The 21,909-nt window shown below is 40.9% G+C and overlaps 1 protein-coding gene across 5 annotated transcripts in view; it reads right to left on the bottom strand.

The window, feature by feature from the left end:
* Dgki (diacylglycerol kinase iota) overlaps positions 1 to 21,909 on the bottom strand; it is a 459,452-nt gene that overhangs the window by 141,677 nt on the left and 295,866 nt on the right. For 4 of the 5 annotated variants that reach the window (XM_057763104.1, XM_057763112.1, XM_057763120.1 and 1 more), the window contains 2 exons: positions 20,745 to 20,944; positions 15,631 to 15,693 (listed from right to left, as the gene is read on the bottom strand). In XM_057763104.1, coding sequence (XP_057619087.1) covers positions 15,631 to 15,693; positions 20,745 to 20,944 — 263 coding nt within the window. The remainder of the gene's footprint in view (positions 1 to 15,630; positions 15,694 to 20,744; positions 20,945 to 21,909) is intronic. The other variant, XM_057763127.1, reaches the window with a different exon arrangement.

The following is a 21,909-nucleotide window of genomic DNA, read 5'->3' as shown; positions in this document are numbered from 1 at the left end:
CACATACGCGACTGCCACTGCCATCTGCAGGAAGGAATGCAGTCCAGACAAGCCCCTAAAGCCCATACCATGCTTTCTCAACAGTAAGCCTCCAAAGCTGTGAGCTAAAAATAAAAAAACCAAAAATCTTTCCTTTATACAGCCACCCTGTCCTGAAATTTTGCTCTACTAATAAAAGAGTGACCTGTTGGGTCAGGAAAGCTTGGAATGTGTGCCCTACGTACGGTGCATGTTCCTATTGAAATGGGACACTGACAATCAGGTGTTGGACTTGCTTTCCTGGGAAAGAGACTTAATGGGGAGAATAATCCATGCTTTATTGTAGATGAAGGAAACAAGAAGTCAGCATTGGCCAGATGTGATGACTGTCAGTCTTCTCTGTTCATTTGACTGGCTTCAGAATCACTGAAGAGACAGACAGTTGCCGGATAGTGTCTGTGACGGTGATTCCAGACAGGACTGAGAAAGCAAGAGCTACCCTGACGTGGATGGCAACTGCTCATGAGCCAGGGTCAAATCTCAATAAAAGGTGGAAAAGAAGGAAGCCAGGTGACCACTGGAATTCTTCTTTTTGTTTTCAACCTGCCCTGCTGTGAGCAAACAGCCTAACACTCCTCCAAACACACCTTGACAGGTGTTCTAGACACCATGCCTTTCTCATCATAATTGGCTGTGCCCTCATCTCTGAACCAGAGTAAACCTGCCTTTGTTAAGCTGCTTTCTGCCAGGCATTTGGTTAAAGCATTGAGAAAAGTAACCGACAAAATCAACAAAATCAATTTAAATATTGCATAAGAAACATTTTTCTTAAATGGCTTAACAGTACACATAAATATTTTATGTGCGCTTAGAATTTACATATTCACTTATGTATTATTGCGTTTGTGTGCATGATGTATGTTTCAGCACGTGTGCCACAGCATGTGAGTTGAAGTTAGAGAACAATTTTGTGCCTTATGTGGGTTCCAGGGAGTGAACTCAGGTTGTCAGGCAGGCACTGCAGGGAGTGTCTGGAGCAACAGGGCCATCTCACTGATCCACACAGTATTTCATAAACAGATCCATAAAATTTAAAAATAACCCAGCTATCAAAGAAGCTTCTAGACATTTACTTTATTTTACTAGGAGGGGACCAATGTTTTCTTTCCTTCGTTTTGACTTATTTCTCAGCCTCAGGTTCATGATCGCTTGACAAAATCTTGAATGCTCAGTGCAGATGCACCAACCAGTATTATTTTTCCTTTTACGACTTTTAAAATATACACTCTTTTCATTTCATGCAAGTGTGGCAGGGTGTTATGACAGACCAGAAAAGCCTCAATTGAATTAGCGTAATTAAACTCAAACTCTCTTACAAGCGAAATGTGGCTGGTGGTTCATCACCACGTCAGTAATGTAACCCAACAAAAACAGGCTCTTGAACTGCTCGGAAAAAAACTGCTATTGATATGTTCCTGTTCTTGTCTGTGTCAGAAGACATCAGCTACTATTACAGTGCTAGAGCAAAGGGGAAGCATGGCTCTTTTGTTCTCTCATGCAGTAAACATGGTTATAACATCTACAGATTTCTTTCCTGGGTGGAGAATCCGTTTATAAATAAGTCTGCTGTTCATGGAGCTGACCAGAAAAAAACCCTTCCCTTTCTGTTTACAGTCAGGAAGCCACTTCATGGTTGCTTCATTACAACAGTGCCTTAGGAGGTCATATCTGAACTAAATTCAAAGAATCTCTTACTCAGTCGCTCTATTTTATAGAAAATGAATCTGGAGACAGGCCAACAACCTCACTCTGAACCCGTGTAATGAACTCTGAAAATATACTGACATAAATAGGAATTTTCTTTCATCCCCTTTTACACCTTTTAATAAAATTTATTTTCAAGAATTAAGTGATGAGTGCAGGTTAGTCCTCAACCTACCAGAGACACCCAAAGGAAAATAACTAAAATCCAAGTCTGATGTATTTAGCATGATGCTTCTATAAGCCAAGTCATGCCTCACACCTACTGATGCATAAAACCACCCTAAGTGTCTCAGAATACGACTTGTAATATGCAGAGAATAGGTATTTTAAGAGGAAATGAAGTTAAAATAAGATCATGATGGCAGAATCAAGCACATCGGAGCATTTTCTTTATAAAAAGAAGGAATCTGGTAGACATGCGCAGAAGACCCCATGAAGTCATGTAGAGAAGACAGCCATCTCTAAGTCTGGGAGACAGGGAGCCTCACCCTGACTCAGTGGGCCAGCCTCCCAAACCCTGAGAAAACACAGTTCTGTGGCTTCAGCTGCTCAGCCTGTGGTGAACAGTCCTTTGTTAAGGAAACCAAGAAAAATCATATAGTGTCAACCCAAATGCAGTGAGGGCCTACTCTTTTGGCTCAATCCAAGAGTTAGTTATACATATATATGTTAATTATATATATTTACACATTTTTTTTTTTTTGGATTTTTCGAGACAGGGTTTCTCCGTAGCTTTTGGTTCCTGTCCTGGAACTAGCTCTTGTAGACCAGGCTGGTCTCGAACTCACAGAGAGATCCACCTGTCTCTGTCTCCCGAGTACTGGGATTAAAGGCGTGCGCCACCACTGCCCGGCTATGTATTTTTTATATACATACATATATATTGACAAAAATTTACTATCCCAAGTTTCAAGAGGGCCCTAAATCCCTGATAACATATCCCTGTTGTAGCTCTCCAGGCCCCAATTTTCACTTCTCCCTACAGAAGATATGCTATGCAGAAAAACTGAAACATGAGTTCATGTTCTCTGAACTTTTACTGTTTTTAAGGCTAGAGTATTATATTTGTTTTCCTTTCTTTACAGTACAGGGGAATCAAACAAGCTCTTGTACATGCTATCTAAACACTCCCTCACTGAGCTACATTTCCCATTCCTTAATTATGTTTTAAAAATTATTTTTTTGTTAGGGCCCTCAAGATAGCTCAATGAGGGGGAAGGGCACTTGCTAACAAACCTAATCACGTTGTCTCAGTCCATGGCCTCGCATCGTGAAAGGAGAAAATAAATTCCCATAATGCCCTCTGATTGCCAAACATGTATGATTAGACATGTGCACAATAACCCTCAAAATAAACAGATAATGCAAAAAATTTCGCTAAAAAATATATGTAAATTATTCTCACTCCTTTTCTGTTACTTAAAAAATATACCTAAGATCATGTATGATTCAGAAACACTTCCAAGGACTCTCTCTTATCCCAAAGGTGACTTTGACAACAGTCCCCTATGCCCAGGGAAAAACCAGCCTCAAATATTCACCTTACTCTTGAAATGAATTTCTACTATACACAAAGTGCTGAGTCTAAAGATTGTTCGTCTACCTGCATAGATATTAATAATTCACCTATAAATATAAATTTTAAAAGCAACGTGATTTAATTTTCAACATCTAGGGAATCCTTAATGCATTGGGCCTTTACATAAGTGTACTAGATCCTGAGTCCTGTACTGACCTCTGCAATAGGACAGCACAGAAGACAACCCTTATTGCAGGAGGAAGTGTGTATGGCCCTTCCTGGTGAGTCTGACGCTGACTCTCCCTGTAGGAGGAAGCGTGCATGGCCCTTCCCAGTGAGTCTGATGCTGACCCTCACCTTAGGAGGAAGCATGACCCTCCCTGCTAAGCCTATGCTGACTGAGCACAGTCACTAGCCTTTCTAAGAGTTTCCAAATTCTTCAGTTATGCTATAATTTAATTGGGTATCTTTCTAAAACATTTCTTATAACAATACTTAAGTCCTCAACTTCAAAGAGCCAAACATTTAAAATGTGTAAAACCAAATCCTTAGTACCTCACATCTGCTTTTTTTTGTTCTTTTAAATGCTTATTTGGTATAATTTGATTAAAATATGTAACTCATACACATATACACTTTGGAAATGACCAGATTAGGTATTGATGATAGAGTTCAATGACATAATCACTATTTTCAAAGCAGACAGGCCTGTGTTTTAACCCTAACTTTAAGGACTTACAGCATGTTAGAAAGCAAGCTTCCAATTATATTGATTTTATTGAACTATACATTTTTCTCTGCTCCCCTCTCTTCCTCTTCCCTCCCCTTCTACCCTCTCCCATGGTCCCCATGCTCCCAATTTACTCAGGAGATCTTGTCTTTTTCTACTTCCCATGTAGATTAGATCTATGTATGTCTCTCTTAGAATTCTCATTATTGTCTAGGTTCTCTGGGATTATGAATTGTAGGCTGGTTTACTTTGCTTTATGTAGAAAAGCCACTTATGAGTGAGTATACAAGATGTTTGTCTTTCTGGGTCTGAGTTACCTCACTCAATATGATGTTTTCTAGATCCATCCATTTGCTTACAACCTCAAGATGTCATTAATTGTTTCTGCTATGTGGTATTCCACTGTGTAAATGTACCACATTTTTCTTATCCATTCTTCAGTTGAGGGGCATTTAGGTTGTTTCTAGGTTCTGGCTATGACAAACAATGCTGCTATGAACTTAGTTGAGCACATGTCCTTGTGGTACGATTGAGCATTCTTTGAGTATATACCCAAAAGTGCTATTGCTGGGTCTTGAGGAAGGTTGATTCCTAATTTTCTGAGAAATCATCATACTGATATCCAAAGGGGCTGTACCAGTATGCACTCCCACCACATATCTATGAACACTTGATTTTTGACAAAGAAGCAAAAAATATAAAATGGAAAAAAGAAAGCATATTCAACAAATGGTACTGGCATAACTGGATATCAACATGTAGAAGAATGAAAACAGACTATGTACAAAATGCAAGTCCAAAGTGATCAAAGACCTCAACATAAAGCCAACCACACTGCATCTCATAGAAGAGAAAGTGGAAAGTACACTTGAACACATTGGCAAGGAGACTACTTCCTAAATATGACCCCAGTAGCACAGACACTGAGAGAAACAATTAATAAATAGGACCTCCTGAAACTGAAAAGCTTTTGTAAAGCAAAGTACATGATCAAGAGGACAAAATGGCAGTCTACAGAATGTGAAAAGATCTTCACCAACCTCACATCAGACAGAGATCTGATCTCCAAAATATACAAAGAACTCAAGAAATCGGTCATCAAAAGAACAAATAATCCAGTAAAAAAAGGAGGGGGGGTACAGACCTAAACAGAGAACTCTCAAGAGATGATCTAAACTGGCTGAAAGACAATTAAGGAAATGCTCAACATCCCTAGCCATCAGAGAAATGCAAATCAAAACAAATTTCAACTCTGAGATTCCATTTTATACCTGTAAGAATGCCCAAGATCAAAAACACTGATGACAACTTACACTGGAAAAGATGTGGGGTAAAGGGAACACTCCTGCATTGCTGGTGGGAGTTCAAACTGGTATAGCTCCTTTGAATATCAGTATGGTGATTTCTCAGAAAGTTAGGAAACAACCTACCTCAGGACCCAGCTTCTTACTATTTCTTTTCCATCTTTTCATCTATGAAAAAGGCATGACACTAATTAGCAATGCAATGTGGTCACCAAGGTGCTATCTGGTCACAATACAATGTTTAATGCCATGTAAGTACATGTCACCTCTCTGGTCAACTATAAAACCCACATGGGTTCTTGCAGACAGCCCAATAAAGCTTTAACTACGTTTTCCAATGCAGTGCAGAACCTAATTTCCTGCTCAGTACCCAGAACCAAAAATGACCTTCAGTACCATGACAGATCTTCTTGATGTCTCCTTTTGGGGCAGATTTCTAATGAAATTTGGAAGTCACGCTGATGTGAAGTTCCCCTTTGTATGCTGTGAATACCATTGGTTAATAAAGAAACCGTTTTGGGCCTGTGCAGGGAATAGAGGTAGGCGGAGAAAACTAAACTGAATGCTGGGAGAAAGAAGGAGGAGTCAATAGAAGTCATGGAGCTGCTGCTGAGACATAAATGCTGAAAATTTGCTGGTAGGCCACGACCTAGTGGCAATACACAGATTAATGGAGATGGGTTAAATGAAGATGTAAGAGTTAGCCAGAAATATGCTAAAGCTATTGGCCAAACAGTATCACAAATAATATAGTTTCTGTGTGATTATTTCACACAGAACCAACAAGCAACCTCCCACAATATCACACCTTAGATTTACCATAACAGAACTTCAGGGTTGATGGGAATCTCAAGGATCAAAAACATTTTTTAAATTGTCTTTAAAAAATGCAAAAGGATAATGAACCCATGATCCTAGTCATACGAACAAAGGCAGGCATATCCAGATGCTTAAATCAGAAGCTTGTTGCTGTGGTGGAGGAGGAGATACTTCAGCCAGCCAGAGACCTGTGCTCTGCCCTTGCTTCCCCTGCCTTTTTGTCACGATACCTCCCTGAGTGAAATGAAGCTGGGACACAGGAAAGGAGCTCAAGGCAAAACTTGCATGACATAAAGACCCAAGAAGACTGTGATTTGAGTTGCAGCCTGGACATTGGTTTGGAAGCAGCCCGAGAGAAAGCCAGAGTTCTCCTTACTTGATTTTCCCTCAAAATTTCCCATTTAGAATGTCTATCACAAGAACTAGCAGGGAAGATTAGCAGAGGAAAAGAAAAGAAATAAAAAAAAAAAAAAAAAACTGTGGACAGTGGAGTGAAGTGACTAACCAGGTAATAGAAAATGTGAGCATCTGGGGAGAGACCGGAAAGAAAACCTGGCAACAGGCAAAGCCTGTCAGATTCTCTGGTCAAAGGTGTAGGGGGCAAATAGCTTTGCTTTCCAGAGAGTGCAAAGCTACCCCTGTCTCACTGACCCTGCGATCAAGTTTCTTTCGGTTCTATAAACAGAGCAATTTCTCACCTGATCTTCTAAAACAGGAACCGGTTGGTTCCTTTTACCTCTGTAGGAGTAATGTAGGCGCACTAAAATTATAAGGCAAAGCATTTATATTACTACTATTCAGAGGTAAATACACAAAGGCATGATAAAAGTAACAATTATGAACGAACAACCTGACCACAGTTGGGGTGCCTAGATCTTTTAGTATCCTCAAAACTGGTTTTGGGGATCTGGAAAATATGATACAAAATTTTAAAATCTACCAATCTGATTCTGGACATTTTCTATCTCCGACCCTTCTAGAAGGGAGTGTCATTCACTCTGAGGTTATCATTAAAGTTTGCGTGTTTTCTATCAAGAGGTTGATCTGTGGAATCAAACCACTTCTGATGGAGGGCCCATCCATCTACACTAGAGGTGAGTCTCACAGTTTACAGAGAACTGCATGTAGATCTCATTCAACAGTATTCCTGTACTGTCCTTGGTGAAGCTAGAGAGTTTAGCAAAAGAAGAAAAAGTGTCCTGCAGGACGTGTATCTTCCAATTCCAAGTCTTATTCTCTAATTAGAGGACCAGGATTGCATAAACGAGAAAAACAGATGTGGTATGATATACCACACAAGGTTAAGGAAATGCCAGGAAAGCTTTGATGTGACTAGCTGAAGAAGACAATTACGCTCTTTTCTAATGAGTTGCAGAGACTGGTGTAGCTCCCCCACCAGAGGCACACAGACGTGTAACCGCAGATGGGTGGTCTGTCTGCTTCAGGCATGGAGACTGCAAGTTCTCAGTTCTGCAAAATGCAGCCTTTCAGCTATGGGACTCTTCAATCTAACCCAAAGCAGAACCTTTAAAAAAATGGCATTGTGACAACATTTCCCCTTTTCTCTGTCAAATTCTCGACTTTTGCGATGAAAATCAATTTACTTTTACCCTTTACCAAGGAGCCTTCATTTATCAAACTCAATTTTGCAAAGCTGAGTCATATTCAGCCTGCAGTCAGATATGACAAGTTACCCTATCCCTCTGGATCTGTGTCTAGCCCTACATTCCCTAAGGCAATAAGCAAGTTAGCGTCAGGCTGATCCTGTTTGTGTATAGGTCATAACTTTGGTATAGGACAGTGTATTACACATAACATATGTCTGTGGTAGTTAGGATACCCTGGCATCAGCAGAGATGCTCTGTTGCCATGAGCTGTGGCATGCACTGAGTAGCTGAAGCGGGCAATAAGGAAAGACATGGGACAATGGGCCTGTGCCTGGAGACTTGGGATGGTGGCCCAGGTGATCTTATGGATGGAGGGCTCTTCGCAGTGCTTCCTCCCTCACTAATTAAGCAATAAAGCAGCCCTAAGGGAATTTTGGAAAGTGAGAACTAGCAACAGACTGGGGAAGGAGGCAGAACGCAGACTCTCTTCCCCCTGCCAGTGAGCTCCATCTTGCAGACTGCAGTTGGACTCCGGCAGCATCCAACCTGAGAGTGGATATTGGGTACAGAGTGCTGGGAGAAAGTTCGGTCAGCCTTGAGTTCAAGAAAGAGACACCTTACAGTGTCAAATCACTTCATTTTTTCCCCCTTCATTTATTCATACTTCGGAGTTTGGTCCTTTTGCTGCACTGGTAGCCACCATGGCAAAGGCCTTGAGGTAGTTAAGAGTACTAATGACAAGAACAGGATTTCCTTTCTGATTTCAGCAACTGTGATGCCCAGAGGATGCCACCAACCCTCATGGCTTCTCTTTCTCTTTCTGTCACAAACACCGTTGCAGGGAACACATATCTTAGGGAAGTAATTGAAGCTTTAATTTTCTGGTTGAAGGACTAAGAGAGGAATGACTGCCCATAGGAAGGAGCTCAGAAAGTGGCTTCATAAAGTTTTCTGTGCACGTTACTCAAGGGTCTTGTGCCAGGCTGCATTTATGTGAATGCCATCCCTAGTATGGGGCCATCGACTTGAACAGCTTCTAGCTAGAAGTTGGACCTGGGTCCTATATTGGTGACTTGGTATGGACATGCCGACCAATGGAAGAACACCAAAAAGCATTTTCAAAGCCTGTGGGAAATCAGAACTTGTAGCTTGAACTTCATCAAGCCACCTGCTTACTAAGGAAAAAACAAAAACAAAACAAAGAGACTCAAGTTCTTTAAGGTACCAGAACAAGGTCAAACAAAATGAACTCAATAGGAGTAGAAGGGAGGAAGTAATAAAGGGCAAAAACTCAACCAAATTTCAAATAGGAAAACATCCACGAAAGGCAATGTAACCAACAGACAATTTGAGAGGGTAGGGATAAAGTAGATCTCTGCCAAGACTGACTGATACATTGGATTACAAATGCCACAAACAAAAGAGAACTCTCTTTACAGACTCCACAGAAATAAGAGATCAGGAAATTCTTTTCACAATTCCATACATATTAATTTTCAACATTCAGGAAATGGACGAAGCCTTTGAAAAATCAAACGACTATGAAAAATTCAACCAGGAAAGATAAACAACCTGAATAATCCTAGAGCTTCTAAGATAATTGTATCTACTGCTTAAAAGTTTATTACTTTTTTATTTCCTGTGTGTAAATATTTGTCTGCATGCATGGACGTATACCGTGTACTTGCCTGATGCACAGGGAGGCCAGAAGAGACTGCCAGGTTCCCTGGACCTGTGACCTGTTGAACTCCTACCTCTCTCTCTCTCTCTCTCTCTCTCTCTCTCTCTCTCTCTCTGTGCATGTGTGTTTGTGTGTGGGGTGTGTGTGTGTGTCTCCAGCTCCTTCAGTCTACAATTTAAAGAAAAATCCTGATTGCCAAATGATCTCACTCATGGGCAAATTCTAACAAATAAACGATGGAATCTTTTGCAAACACCTTGCTAGAAAACGCTTCAACAAAAGAAATTTACAGCTGGTGCTGGGGACATGGTTCAGCAGTTCAAAGTGCTGGCTGCTTCCCTGGGGGCCTGGGATGGAGTCCTAGAACCTACATGGAAGCTCACAACCATCTGTAATTTCAGCTTCAGGGGATTGATTATCCCTTTCTGGACTCAAGTGACACCAGGCATTCATGTGGTGAACAGATATTCATGCAAGCAAACACGCACACATAAAATAAATTAAAATTAACCTAACAGCGAAAAAAGAATGATTTCCTAAAATCAAGAGCAAAGCCCATTCCTATTTAACATCATACTATACCTCCTAGCTGATACAACAATGCAAAAGAAACATAAGTATACAGATTGGAATAAAATAAGCCAAGTGATTCCAATTCATAAACTGGAGGATGCTGATAAATTCAAACTAAAAATAGTTCTTAAGCTGGCCCACAGGATATAATTAATATATGGTCAGTGAATAAGAGTCCACATTATTCTATAGACTATCACTGAGAAATTGAAAATCAGCACAAAATTAAAATGTCTAAAATTATCATTAAAAATAGACACAAAAATGAAACAACTAGGTACAAATCCAATAAAACCTGCACAAATCTGTGTGTTGACAACTACTATAATGATGGACAAAAAAAATCATTCCAGGATTACAAAGCTACAGCAAAACAACAAAATAAAACCCCAATAGTTCTTATATTGGCCTACAGATTCAGTACGATTCCAGTCAAATATCATTAAGATGTTTAAAAACATAGCTAAATGGTGAATGAGACATATGTATTAATTACTCCCCCTAATCCATGACTCAGGGAAGACCACAGAAGAGGGGGTGGAAAGAATGTAAGAGCCGGAGGACTGGGTGAAATAAGCAAGCAAAATTCTGTCTTGTAGACAGTCCCTGAGAGGGAGGGAAGAAAGAATAGCCTATGTCGTTTGGGAGGGAGGTGTATTAGGGGAGCCTAGAAGGGGAGGAGAGGACTGAGTGGTGGATGTGATCAGGATACAATGATTACATGTATGAAATCTTCAAACAATAAATAAAAATACTGTTTGAAAAATAACTGATCACCTAGTCATCATTAAAACTTTTTGCTCTAAAGAAAACTATCATAAGATTGAAAACACAAGAGGCAGACACAGAGAGAATATTTGAAAGGCCTGAAATCCAGAGTAAGCATCAAAGTAAATTCAACAGATAGAAAACAAATGGCTAATTAAAAAGTAACCAAAGAGCTATGGACACAGCTAAGAGAATACTTGCTTAACAAACACAAAACCCTGGGTTCAGTTCTCAGTATCAAATATACCCTGTCAGTTGGTACTCAACTGTAATTGCACCCCTCAAGATGTAGAGGCAGGAACCCAGGGTTTCAAGGTCATCCTAGGTTATACAGTGAGTTGGAAGCCAGTTTAGGATATACGAGACCCACTCAGAAACCAACCAACCAAGAACCAAAAGTCTTGAACATTTGCAAAGTGAATAAGTAAATGACAAATAAGAATGTGGAAAGATGCTCAGCATGATTAGCCACTTGGGAAACAGACGAAAATTAACATGAGACAAAACCATACTCCCACCGCAGAGATTAATAGTTAAAAGTGATGGCGCAACCATCGGCAGAAGGCCAGAAGCAATCGGGCATGATGAGAACGACCATCATCGCTGTCTGGAAGGTAAAGTGGCCAAACCACTCTGGAAGCAGTTTTCCATTTGCTCTCTTAGGAAAAGCAGATCTACTTGCCATGTGGATCTGACCATCTCATTTCCAGACATTTAACCTGAAGTAATGAAAATTTTTGTTTATACAAAATCTACTCCTTCAAGGTTTGAGCCATCTTAACAATCATTTCAAACTGGCAAGAACCCAGGTATCTTTCAGTAGTGAATGGAAACAGCCACAGAGTGGAATGCAGCTCAGAAATAAAAGCCAACAAATGACTGATCCGTATGACAACTTGAATAAATCTCAAAGATGTTATGTTCAGCTGAAGTGGGTTACATAGTCTTTGGTTCCACATTGGTGGAATTCTCAAAGCCACAAATCTATGGTGATCAGATGTTGGGTGATAAGAGTAACTGATGACAATGGGGTGGTTTACAGGGCAGTATTGCAATGAAAATTAGTGACACACTAATCTGTGTCTTGGTGATGATGATAGTTATGTGAATTCACACTTGCTTAAAACTCACGGGACTGTGCCAGAAGAAAAACTGTTGCCACATATTCATTTCAAATATTAATAAAACAAAAATCAGCTCTGACAAATACTCAGTAAAAAGCTGCCAACATAGAAATACAGTTCAAATCTCTCTCCTTGCTGCCGTGTTGAATTGTAATTGCACTGTAGTCAACTCAATTAGGTCTGTTGCCGGTGTGTTCATTTCCCACAGGGCAGAACTTAGCTTTTTGATCTCCACGTCTTTAATATCCCAGAGTATCTGGTGTCTGAAGGAAATGGCGTTGAAAGATGAAGCTGATGAGTCAAATATAAATGCATCACTTTATTTCACTTTCATGCCGGAAGAGCAAGAAGGAATGAGAACCAAGTGAATAGCGGCTACTAAAGAGTGAGAGAATTCTAGAAAGCCTCATTTTGAGGTTTCATATGCTTTTTATCAGATGCTAAATTGAAGCGAGTGGCTGAAGGGTTTAACACCATTCTTCACAATTTAAGAAATGAAGCTGGCACGTGCCCTTCAGTGACTACTTCCCTTTGAACACACTTCATAACATAAAGCTTATTCATTATTTAAACTACACTGTAAAAGGTGTGCATAAAAATATTCTCAGCTTAGCATTACCTTACTTAGCGAATGGAGCATTAAATACTTTTATTTAAAACCCATCAATTGGCGGCCGGGAAGGTCACTTCCGGCCTGGGCGCCCGTCCCCCTGACCCCAGGGTCTGAGTCGCCGCTGCCGCTGCTGCCACCATCCGCGAGGCAGGCGAGAGGGGGAAGAGTGCAGCGCGGCGGCCCCGGGGCCGAGGAGGGACCCTGATATGGAGCTGCGGGAAGAAGCTTGGTCTCCGGGGCCGCTGGATTCTGAGGATCAGCAGATGGCCAGTCATGAGAACCCAGGAGCACTATGGCTGCTTTACGGGCACTCCTCACATCAGGAGTGGCCCCCAAACTCATGTTCTGGAAGTTGTAATGAATGAGTGAAGTTCTAGGAAGGGGAATCTAGTCATGTGGTTACAGTTCATCATGGCGTGAAGTCACAGGGGCAGGAGCTTGAAACATCTAGTCACAGACATCCACATTCGGCAGCTGAGAGAAATAAATGCATGTTTGCTTGCGCGGAAAAAAATAAAAAAAAATAAAAATAAAACCCATCAATTCATAGGAGGCCATAAAGGATCAAAATATTGCATAATTCTAGGGGTTGGAGAAATGTCTCTACAGTTAGGAACATGTACTTCTTCTGTAGAGGATAGGGGTTCCATTCCTAGCACCCACATCAAGGTGGCTTATAGCCACCTGGAACTCCAGCTTCAGGGGATCCTGTTGTCCACTTCTGAACTCCATAGGTACCTGCATTCATGGGCACATGCCCCTCCACACACACAAGTCTAAACTAATAAAAATAAATCTTAGGAGTATTCCATAGTGCTGAAATTTTGTATGTGTTTGGATTTGAGTTTTATGTCATGACTCCTGACAATTGATGTCTCATCTGTTTGCACATTAAAAAAAAAAAGTTACCAGAAAACCAGAGAAAAGGATGCTTTCCTGAAGAGATACTTTGGACCGTTTCCCAAAGGCAATGTTAGCTTTAGGAGCAGCAGAGAGGCCCCTCCAAAGATTCAACGAGCATCTGTTTGAAACAGTTTCCGGGTGAAACAGAAAACCAAGCCATCTCAGGTCAGGATGCCAGGTCTGGATTGTCACAGAAGCAACACTGTTAACAAGCTGAGAATGCCTGGGCTTCTCAAATAACGTGGGCAGAAGAGGCTAAGCCGCTGCTGCTTCATGATGTAAAGGCACAAAATGAATGGCTGTGCTTGGGATTCTCTCCCTGTCCTTGTTCTATTTGACAGATTTTACCACCTGGTTTCTATATTCCACCCAAATGCCCTAAATTTTGTTGCACAAACACTCCAATCTGTTATTCAAAGCTGAAATATCTATATGCCGTAATACTAAGACACAGATATGAAATATTTTCATATTAATGCTACAGTGTTAAAATAGCCACACCTACTTTCTGCTCTACCTGTGGAAACAAACATCATTTATGCCGCAATAGCAACTCACTCCTGGAGTACAAAATAAACAGCCCCACTTAAGATTCACAGCTACAATGTCAAAAACAACCCTGCTGGGGATAGGAATTCAAACACTCTCATCCATTTCTGTGGTTGGCATTCTCATTTCTTTGATCTAAAGAAGGTGCCCCTAAAAGCATGATCAGAAGACTGGCAGCCAATTTTTTTCAAGACACATTTACTGAGGGGCCTACAGAATTTTACCCTGCAAACATCAGCAGATTGGACATGAAATACCATTACCCTGTTGGGTTTTGATTGCTTGATTGTAGCTTGTGCTACATACAAGTACTAAGTGGTTATGCTGATCACTAACTCAATCTGCAATATAAAAGAGTGCCTGAAACTCAGCCAGGGAAAAAGAAATATTCCTCAGCTAATATGCAGTTTTAAGAAATGGGGATCTGTAAAAATTCCCCAGTTAACACATATTTCTAATAAATGGGGATCTGTAAGACGAGACAAGACCAGGTAACTAAGCTCTGGGAAGCACTTTGCAGCACCGCTGGACTTCGGACTTCACACGGTCCCTCATACACACATATGTTCCTACTCATTAACCCCACCAACCAACTACGGCTTGGTTTCCCAATGCTCTGGGAACAGGTCTGGAACACAAAGATTCGTAGGGCAATATTGCCAATCACCTCAAGTAGGCCAAGTCTGGTGTGGGATATACACACATTGAGAGATCAGGTAATGAGAACCAAATTAAACTTTAAAAACTCTAACAGATTTGTCAACCGTGAGCTCCAGTGATGTATGAGTGACTCTGTATGATGTATGAGTAAGAATCAAGGAAGAATTCTTTGAAAAGGTGATCACCCCGCTGGGTCTGGAGAAATACACAGACTCCAGACAGGCAGAAGGCAATATGAGTTTGGAAGCTTGACTGCCTGGGTTTTAGTCTCCGTCTATGACTTGTTAGTGTGGTAGTGGACATGTATGCAGAGGAGAGTGTGCTATTACACAGACATAGTATCATCTTGTGGATAAATGACTTAGCAGATATGAAGGCCTAGCATAGAACTCGAAGCATAATAAACAGTAGGTGACAAATATTATATGGGACAAGGAAGAAAGACAAATCAGCATTTAGCACCAAAAGTGCTAAAGTAAAATCCTAAAACTAATATTTCCATTTTGTTTATTCAATTTCACCAAGAAATGAAAATACCCTGGAATACATCGAGCATAAACCTCCAAATATGCATAACAATAAATTTCTGCTAACTCAGTTGAGAGCTCAGGGTCACTCATTATTGTATAACAGCTGTGGTCTTTGGCACAGAAATAAACTCCTCACACAATATTAGGGCCATAATCCATATCTACTTCCTTAGATATATCCGTAATGAGATGTGCTAACTGTCCTACCAAACTCTGAAAAAAAATGATGCTCAGCATAGACTTTTAAAACAACCCACACAACCATGGGCCCTGAAGCATCTCAGAAAAAGACGCAAGGGCAAATGCATAGGGGGTGGGGACATACGAAGCACAAAGAGCTCTGCTGCTCCATTGTCACATAAAAAGGGGGCTCTGAAAGCATCTATGATCAGGTGGGCCCCTCATCCGAGCAGCAGACCTGTGGAGGAAAAGGATGCCGTGGGTGACCTACCCCTGAGGAGGAGAAGTTGGGGAAAGAGTGTCAAAACAGAATGGCACTGTACTCACATGGTAAAGGAGCCGGGGGGAGCAGACACCCGCCGCAGGTCCGCAGCTTGCACCTGATGGATGCTAGAGGCAGCAGGGAATGAGCAGCGAAGACAGAGTCAGCAGGACAGCGTGGACAAACAAGGAACAAGCCGGGGAGAAAAAGAGAGACATACAAAGTTTAAACAGAAATTAAATGAGCGCATCACCAACAGCGATGAAAGAAAAAAAATAAATAAGTAAATAATAAATAAAAGGAAACCAAGCCAGCCATGGAAATAATCCAAAGAAGCCGGTGATAGCAATGAAGCCAACAAGACACGCGGAAGCAGCTAGTTCCAGGCAAGCCACGAGCTGGAGCACAGGACCAAGGCAGGAGGGTGGGCTGTGGGCACAGGACCTTGGCTCCAGGACATTCAGGACAACTCAAGGACAAAGGCACAGGCTTCTGCATCAGAGTGGGAAACCAGCACCACCGACTCCTGCTTGAGGAGATGAGTCAGTCCCATCCTTGGACCTTGCCTTTGAGATCCATCAGGGAGCCATCTTGAAAATAGGGGCTCAACTACCTTGAGCTTCCTTCAGCTAAACAGCAGAGACTTTCTAAGAACTCCAGCAATCCTTTAAAATAAAATCTCATTTCCATCCCTTAGGTGCCTTAATTTCACCCATATTCTGTGTACAGAAGTGAAACCATAAACATCTCCCCTTTCTTCATTCTCTTGTGATGGGAGAGCTCACAAACGCTATTAGAAAGTAGGCGTTGCAGTTTAACAAGCTGAACCCCCAAACTCACTCTCGCTTCTGCATCAGCATCCTCTTTTCCTCTCTTGTTTAAACTTCTCTGAGCAACAGCCCCCCGCCCCATCCTTCATCTACTGGATACATACATTCTCCCAGAAGGTCATCCATGAGTTTATGCCAGTGTTCTGTACACATTATCTTCAAAGACTCTTTGTTAAAACAAATAATATGCCTCAGTACCCAAAGATGTTAGAACCTGGTTGCCCAATTCAAAATTAGCTAACTAGAACTCTTGCCTTTGTGCAAAACTACCAGCTTTCATAATTGCTAGTGAAGTTAAGGGTACCAGCTGAAGACCTCCCTTAGGCACCAGTTATTTTAAGCTTATGACCTCCTTCAATGGTGCTTCATAATACAGAACATAACTGAATGTATTTGACTATCATATTGCCAGGGTATTAGTTTAACAAAAAACCTAGGCAAAATCTCTGACATTTTGTGGGGAAAATATTTACTGGACTCCATAATCTGTATAGATTCAAATATTACAATAAAGTATGCTCCCTTGCCAATATGGAGTTAGTGAACACATTTTATTTTGTATATACTAATAAAGTTGGCATTATTTTCTGGAAAGTATTTTTCCTTTTACAATAAATGTGGACAGAGTGGTATCATGAAGGCCTACTATTTAGCTGTCTCCCATGGAGACTTCTTCTGATTATCCATGTAACCACATCTAAATGATTCAATATTTGTCCTATGCTTGTAACAAAACATCCTCAGAACACATTCTACATTACCTCTGTAGTCGTGAGATTTTAGATAGCTGTTAGCTTGTTAGTAGTTTCGTAGAAATGTAGCAGAAATTGAAGTATAATGGAGTTCACGTGGACATCATGGCTTCAATATGTGTTCATGTCTCAGTGATGATGACAGGTACCAGGCATCGGGAGAGGAAAAGCCTAAGGCCTCCCCACAGAGCAGAGCAGAGAGAAGCCCACAGATGATGGATGCACTATATTGACAGATGATATGATGGGAACATCACCAAGAGGTACAGCCAGCTGCTAGAATTAGCTAGAGGATGGTACTTGGTGGAAGTGATGCACAAGTTGATTTTGCACTGTGAGCAGGACTGGCAGATGAGAGGAGGAAGAGGCCACTGGGAGAAAAAAAAACCCAGGGGCAAAATAATGATGATTATGAAGACAGACGATAGCTCCCTGGGACAAAGGAGAACAGGAGGAAGATGGCAAAGAGGAAAAACCATTCTGAAGATAAGGAACATGGAGAGAAACAACCATCTTTCTGAAGAAGGGAAGCAGAGACTGAGTCAGCAGTGAGAGAGTATTAGTAGTTTTCTGGTGTGAGAGGAGAAGGTGTGCATTAAAGATCTGAGTGACAGGCTGAAGGTGGGAAAGTGCTAGCTAACCTGCTGAGTGTAGAAGAGTGGAGGTGAGTGAGACGGCTCCAGGGACCAGAGGCATCAGGAATGAGCACATGGGTGAAGAACAGATGAGTGTGGATTAGGAGGAGGAGGAGGAAGTGCACAGGCAGTAGAGTTAAGAGTCTGGTTCTTCCTATGTGGTCTAAGGTGGCCACAAAACCTCTTAAAGAAAACACTGTCAACTACAGTGTTTGAGGAATAGTCTTCAGTTTTGGAAAAAAGTCAAGGCTGAAGTCACAGATCTAAGATTCAACGTCCTAAAGAAAGAGCAGATTGTGAGACACAGCAGCATTCAAGGGAAGAAGAAGCAGTTCTTCAGGGAACAACAGTATTAAAATAGCAAGTGTTCCCAGGTAAAATGAATGAAAGGAGCCCAGTTCCTTAGATGAACCAAGTAGCTAGCATCCCTTCATTGGGAGCACACACACCCATGCATATATGCACACATTTGCACATATACAAATATGCATACACATGCACATACACACTGGCCTTTGCAATAAAAAATTTATGACACTGTAAACCAATTGTCTGCTTCTTCTAGTAAGAAAAATATATACAAGCAAATTAAGCAAATGAAACAGTTTCAGTTTAGGAAGGAAGGAAGGAAGGAAGGAAGGAAGGAAAGAAAGAAAGAGAGGGAGAAAGAAAGAGAGGGAGAAAGGAAGGAAGGAGAAGAAAGCAAGGAAGGAAAGAGAAACAAGGCAGGAAGAAAGGGAAGCAGAGAAATAAAGAAGTAACATGTTTTTAAATATCTCTTCTGTCATATAATGGTGGACAAGAAAGAGAGAAGTTCAAAGACGCAGAAGGTTACAGAAAAAGTCCTAACATCAAGGTTGACTTTAAACTTGAAACTCTACTTGGAAATACAGAGGAAGAAGTTAGATCTTAAAAAAAAAAAAAAAAAAAAAAAAAAAAAAACAGAGAGAAAGAAGTGTTTTATAATGAAATAGAAATTAACTATAGAGATGAAAAAGGATTAAGAAGAGCGAAAGCCAGGCTTAATGAAAGGTATGACATGATTACCAGGTTTATTCCTTTTTCTTTGAAAAAGTACTATGAGTATTGAGTTCCTTAAAATACAGTGTTGAATAGTAATTTTATATATAGTGATAAAATATCTCTTATTTTCCAAATTTTAGGTTTTTTTTTTTTTTTGAAAAATGGATAGCGTGCTCTGACTCCCATTGCATTGTGTGACATGGGGCTGTTACTATGGGAACACTACCCCAAGTAAGAAGGGTCAGCATCTTTTTAGATGAGGCTGCTCCTGGCCACCTGTACAATTAACTGCAAAAATTGTCATATGTCACACAAGCCATGAGGACAAAACAAAACACTCGTGTATTTATTTTGCACATAAGCAAAGCCAAATGAACTCTGAACAACAGGATTACCTAGAGAAGTCAAATTCTTTCTTGACAGAAGCGTAAAAGTTGTTTGAAACTGAACACTTGAAAAGAGTTTTACACCTAAGAAGGTCATGAGACCGTACCCTTCACTTCAGCGATAGCAAACTCATTGAGCTTTATTCTATCTTTTCCATAGATGATCTATAAGTGGCCTAGGCACCTCGGCCACTGCACAAATCCAGAGGTAGCTTTCCATTCCTTAGTTCTGAGGTTTCCACCACGCCAGGTGTCATGGTTTAACTACCATTTCTAGAAGACATATGAATACCCATGTACAACCGTTGACATCTTGTCTTTCTTTAACATATAAACTCAACAATTATGTCTTCAACCTAGAAGAAGGAAAAGGCAGCAAGGACGGAAAGCATCAGCAATGCGCCAAGAGTTTTGCCAGCTGCAAAATGTAAATAAAGCAAGAACTATCAACTCAGAGTAAAAGGAGTAACGGAAGCTGTAGGAAACAACCAGGACAATGTTCCAGGAAGTCCGGACTCCAAGAACAGAGGAAGCGGACTTCTCACGCCAGCCTCCAACTTAGAAGCGGATGCCAGAAGCTGCAGTGCCTGGAGAGTGCTGTCTGGTGCTCTTCCTGAGCATATGCTGCCATGGAGAGAGGTGACAGGAGCTGTGGCACCTGCGTCATCAGATATTCTGGGAACTTGTGCAGATTTTCACCTTGACTTCATGAACACATGGCCAAGCATGCCCCTGCCTTGCAGGCACCGCCAGGAAGCTAGCCATTCAGTACGACAGGTAACCATGCAATACAGAGAGCAGACAGGAGGTGCACCTTTGAGGTCCCTCACTGTGACAGAGAATGACCCAAGACTAAGCCCTTAAGTGACCTTAGGCATGATGACATGATATCTAGAAGGTACTCAAAAAGATGACCCAAATCCTCTCTTCTCTCTCCAGCTATCTCTCCAATTCCAAACAATTAAGTTACCAATTTGAGTAAAGGACATTAGAAAAAGAACATATGTTCTATGTTACCTATTCTTCATTGTCTTACCTTGTATCAGCTTATCAAAACACCTAAAAAATAAAAAGTATAGGAAGGAAGGGCTACTGGGTGTTTAAAGAAAACACAGTGAGTCAGATTAAGTATGGACAGTAGATGCCGCCTTGGAAGGCAAAACTGAGTCGAGGTCATGACCCCAAATAGAAAGGTAGGGGAAGGGATCACTCGTTGACAGACAGAAAGAAATGCAACACAACACGGGGCAAGTGATAGAGCTCCCTAAACCAAACTAAAAATTAAAACCAGTTCATCTGAACACAGTATATTCCTAAGTGGTCAGTGGAGGAAAATCATCTATCTTACATACAGCAAAATTTACCCAAAAGAAGGTTAAATAACTAGCCAATAAAAAGTAAAATTGCTTTCCCACGAGAGCAATCTAGGGCCTCTGGTGCTTTCTTGACTTTTCTCCCCTTTCCAACACAGTGAGGTCCCCAGACCATGCACATGCTCTGCCACCTGCTTTCCCGTGTCTCATTGTCACCCAGGAAGGCAAGCCAGGACTCACTCATTGAGCAAAGGCATGGAGGTTCTCCGCTTGCTCTTCTGTACCATGTTGGCCTGATTCCTCAAGGAGATCCGAATCATGGCGGGTGCCAACCTACATGGCTCCCCATCTACTTGCATGGGGATGGACTTGTAGGTCAGAAGCATCACTTCCCGACACTGGTGCAGCCTTTCTCCGTGGCCCCCAACTTGCAGGGCAGCCTAACAAGGCAAAGAAGAGCTGAGAATCAGTGGCTAGTATTTTAGAAAAGTCACACCTAAAGCCATTGTAGATAACCAAAAGCCTCTGTTAGCATCATTAGCCATCAGTACGGCAAGAACGTAAAGAAACCATAGCTACAAAGGAATCACATCTGCAAAGCTTCTGAGGAACTGTAGCATAAACTCCCACAGATAAGCACTTTGTGTTTTACCCAGTATAAATCTAAATGTAGCTGTGCCCATAGAAGGATGAATACATTTTCATGCATCTTACATGTTTGGGTTGCATGTTACACAGCACATATAAAAGTCAGAGGACAACTTGCAGGAATGGATTCTCCTCCCACCATGTCGGTTCCAGGTGTTGAATTGTCTAGCTTGGTGGCATTTCATGTGCCTTTATCTGCTGAGCCATCTTAACAACCCTCATGTCAAATTAATTGACACCAAGAGTTCTTTTGTGTTATCTATTTCCATTAAGTAACTAATGCCAGAATAATAAAAAATAAATAAAGGTGACAAAGTGACCAATTTCTACACTGAATTATTAATGTTTGGGTGTACAATATATCCTTAGTGAGTTTTAAAACTTAGACAAGATTTTTCTTTTTAACTCAAACCTCTTAAAACGATTTCAAATATGCTTTAGTAAATACAGGGATAAAAATAAAAATGAGTTACTCAATTTAAGACTTTAAAGTCTAAAATCTAACCCAGTATACTTAGGAAATCAACTCTGTAACAAATTTTGAAAAATAAATGCTCAAATATAATTAGAATGATGTGAAAGATTATAAAGAACCAATGGATATTTCACTATCCTTATTATAGGCAGAGTCAAAATATTTTTTTTAAAACATGTGACGAAAATACTGGTCTTCGTACATCCACAGAGATGGTAAATAAAAAGATGCTGGGAAAAACATGTTCATCATTCTCAGGACATGACTATGGATGTAACACTA

The sequence above is a fragment of the Chionomys nivalis genome, chromosome 1 (assembly GCF_950005125.1).
Source record: "Chionomys nivalis chromosome 1, mChiNiv1.1, whole genome shotgun sequence".
Lineage (NCBI taxonomy): Eukaryota > Metazoa > Chordata > Mammalia > Rodentia > Cricetidae > Chionomys > Chionomys nivalis.
The sequence above is the reverse complement of the archived record's forward strand: the minus strand, read 5'-3'. Positions and strand labels throughout refer to the sequence as shown.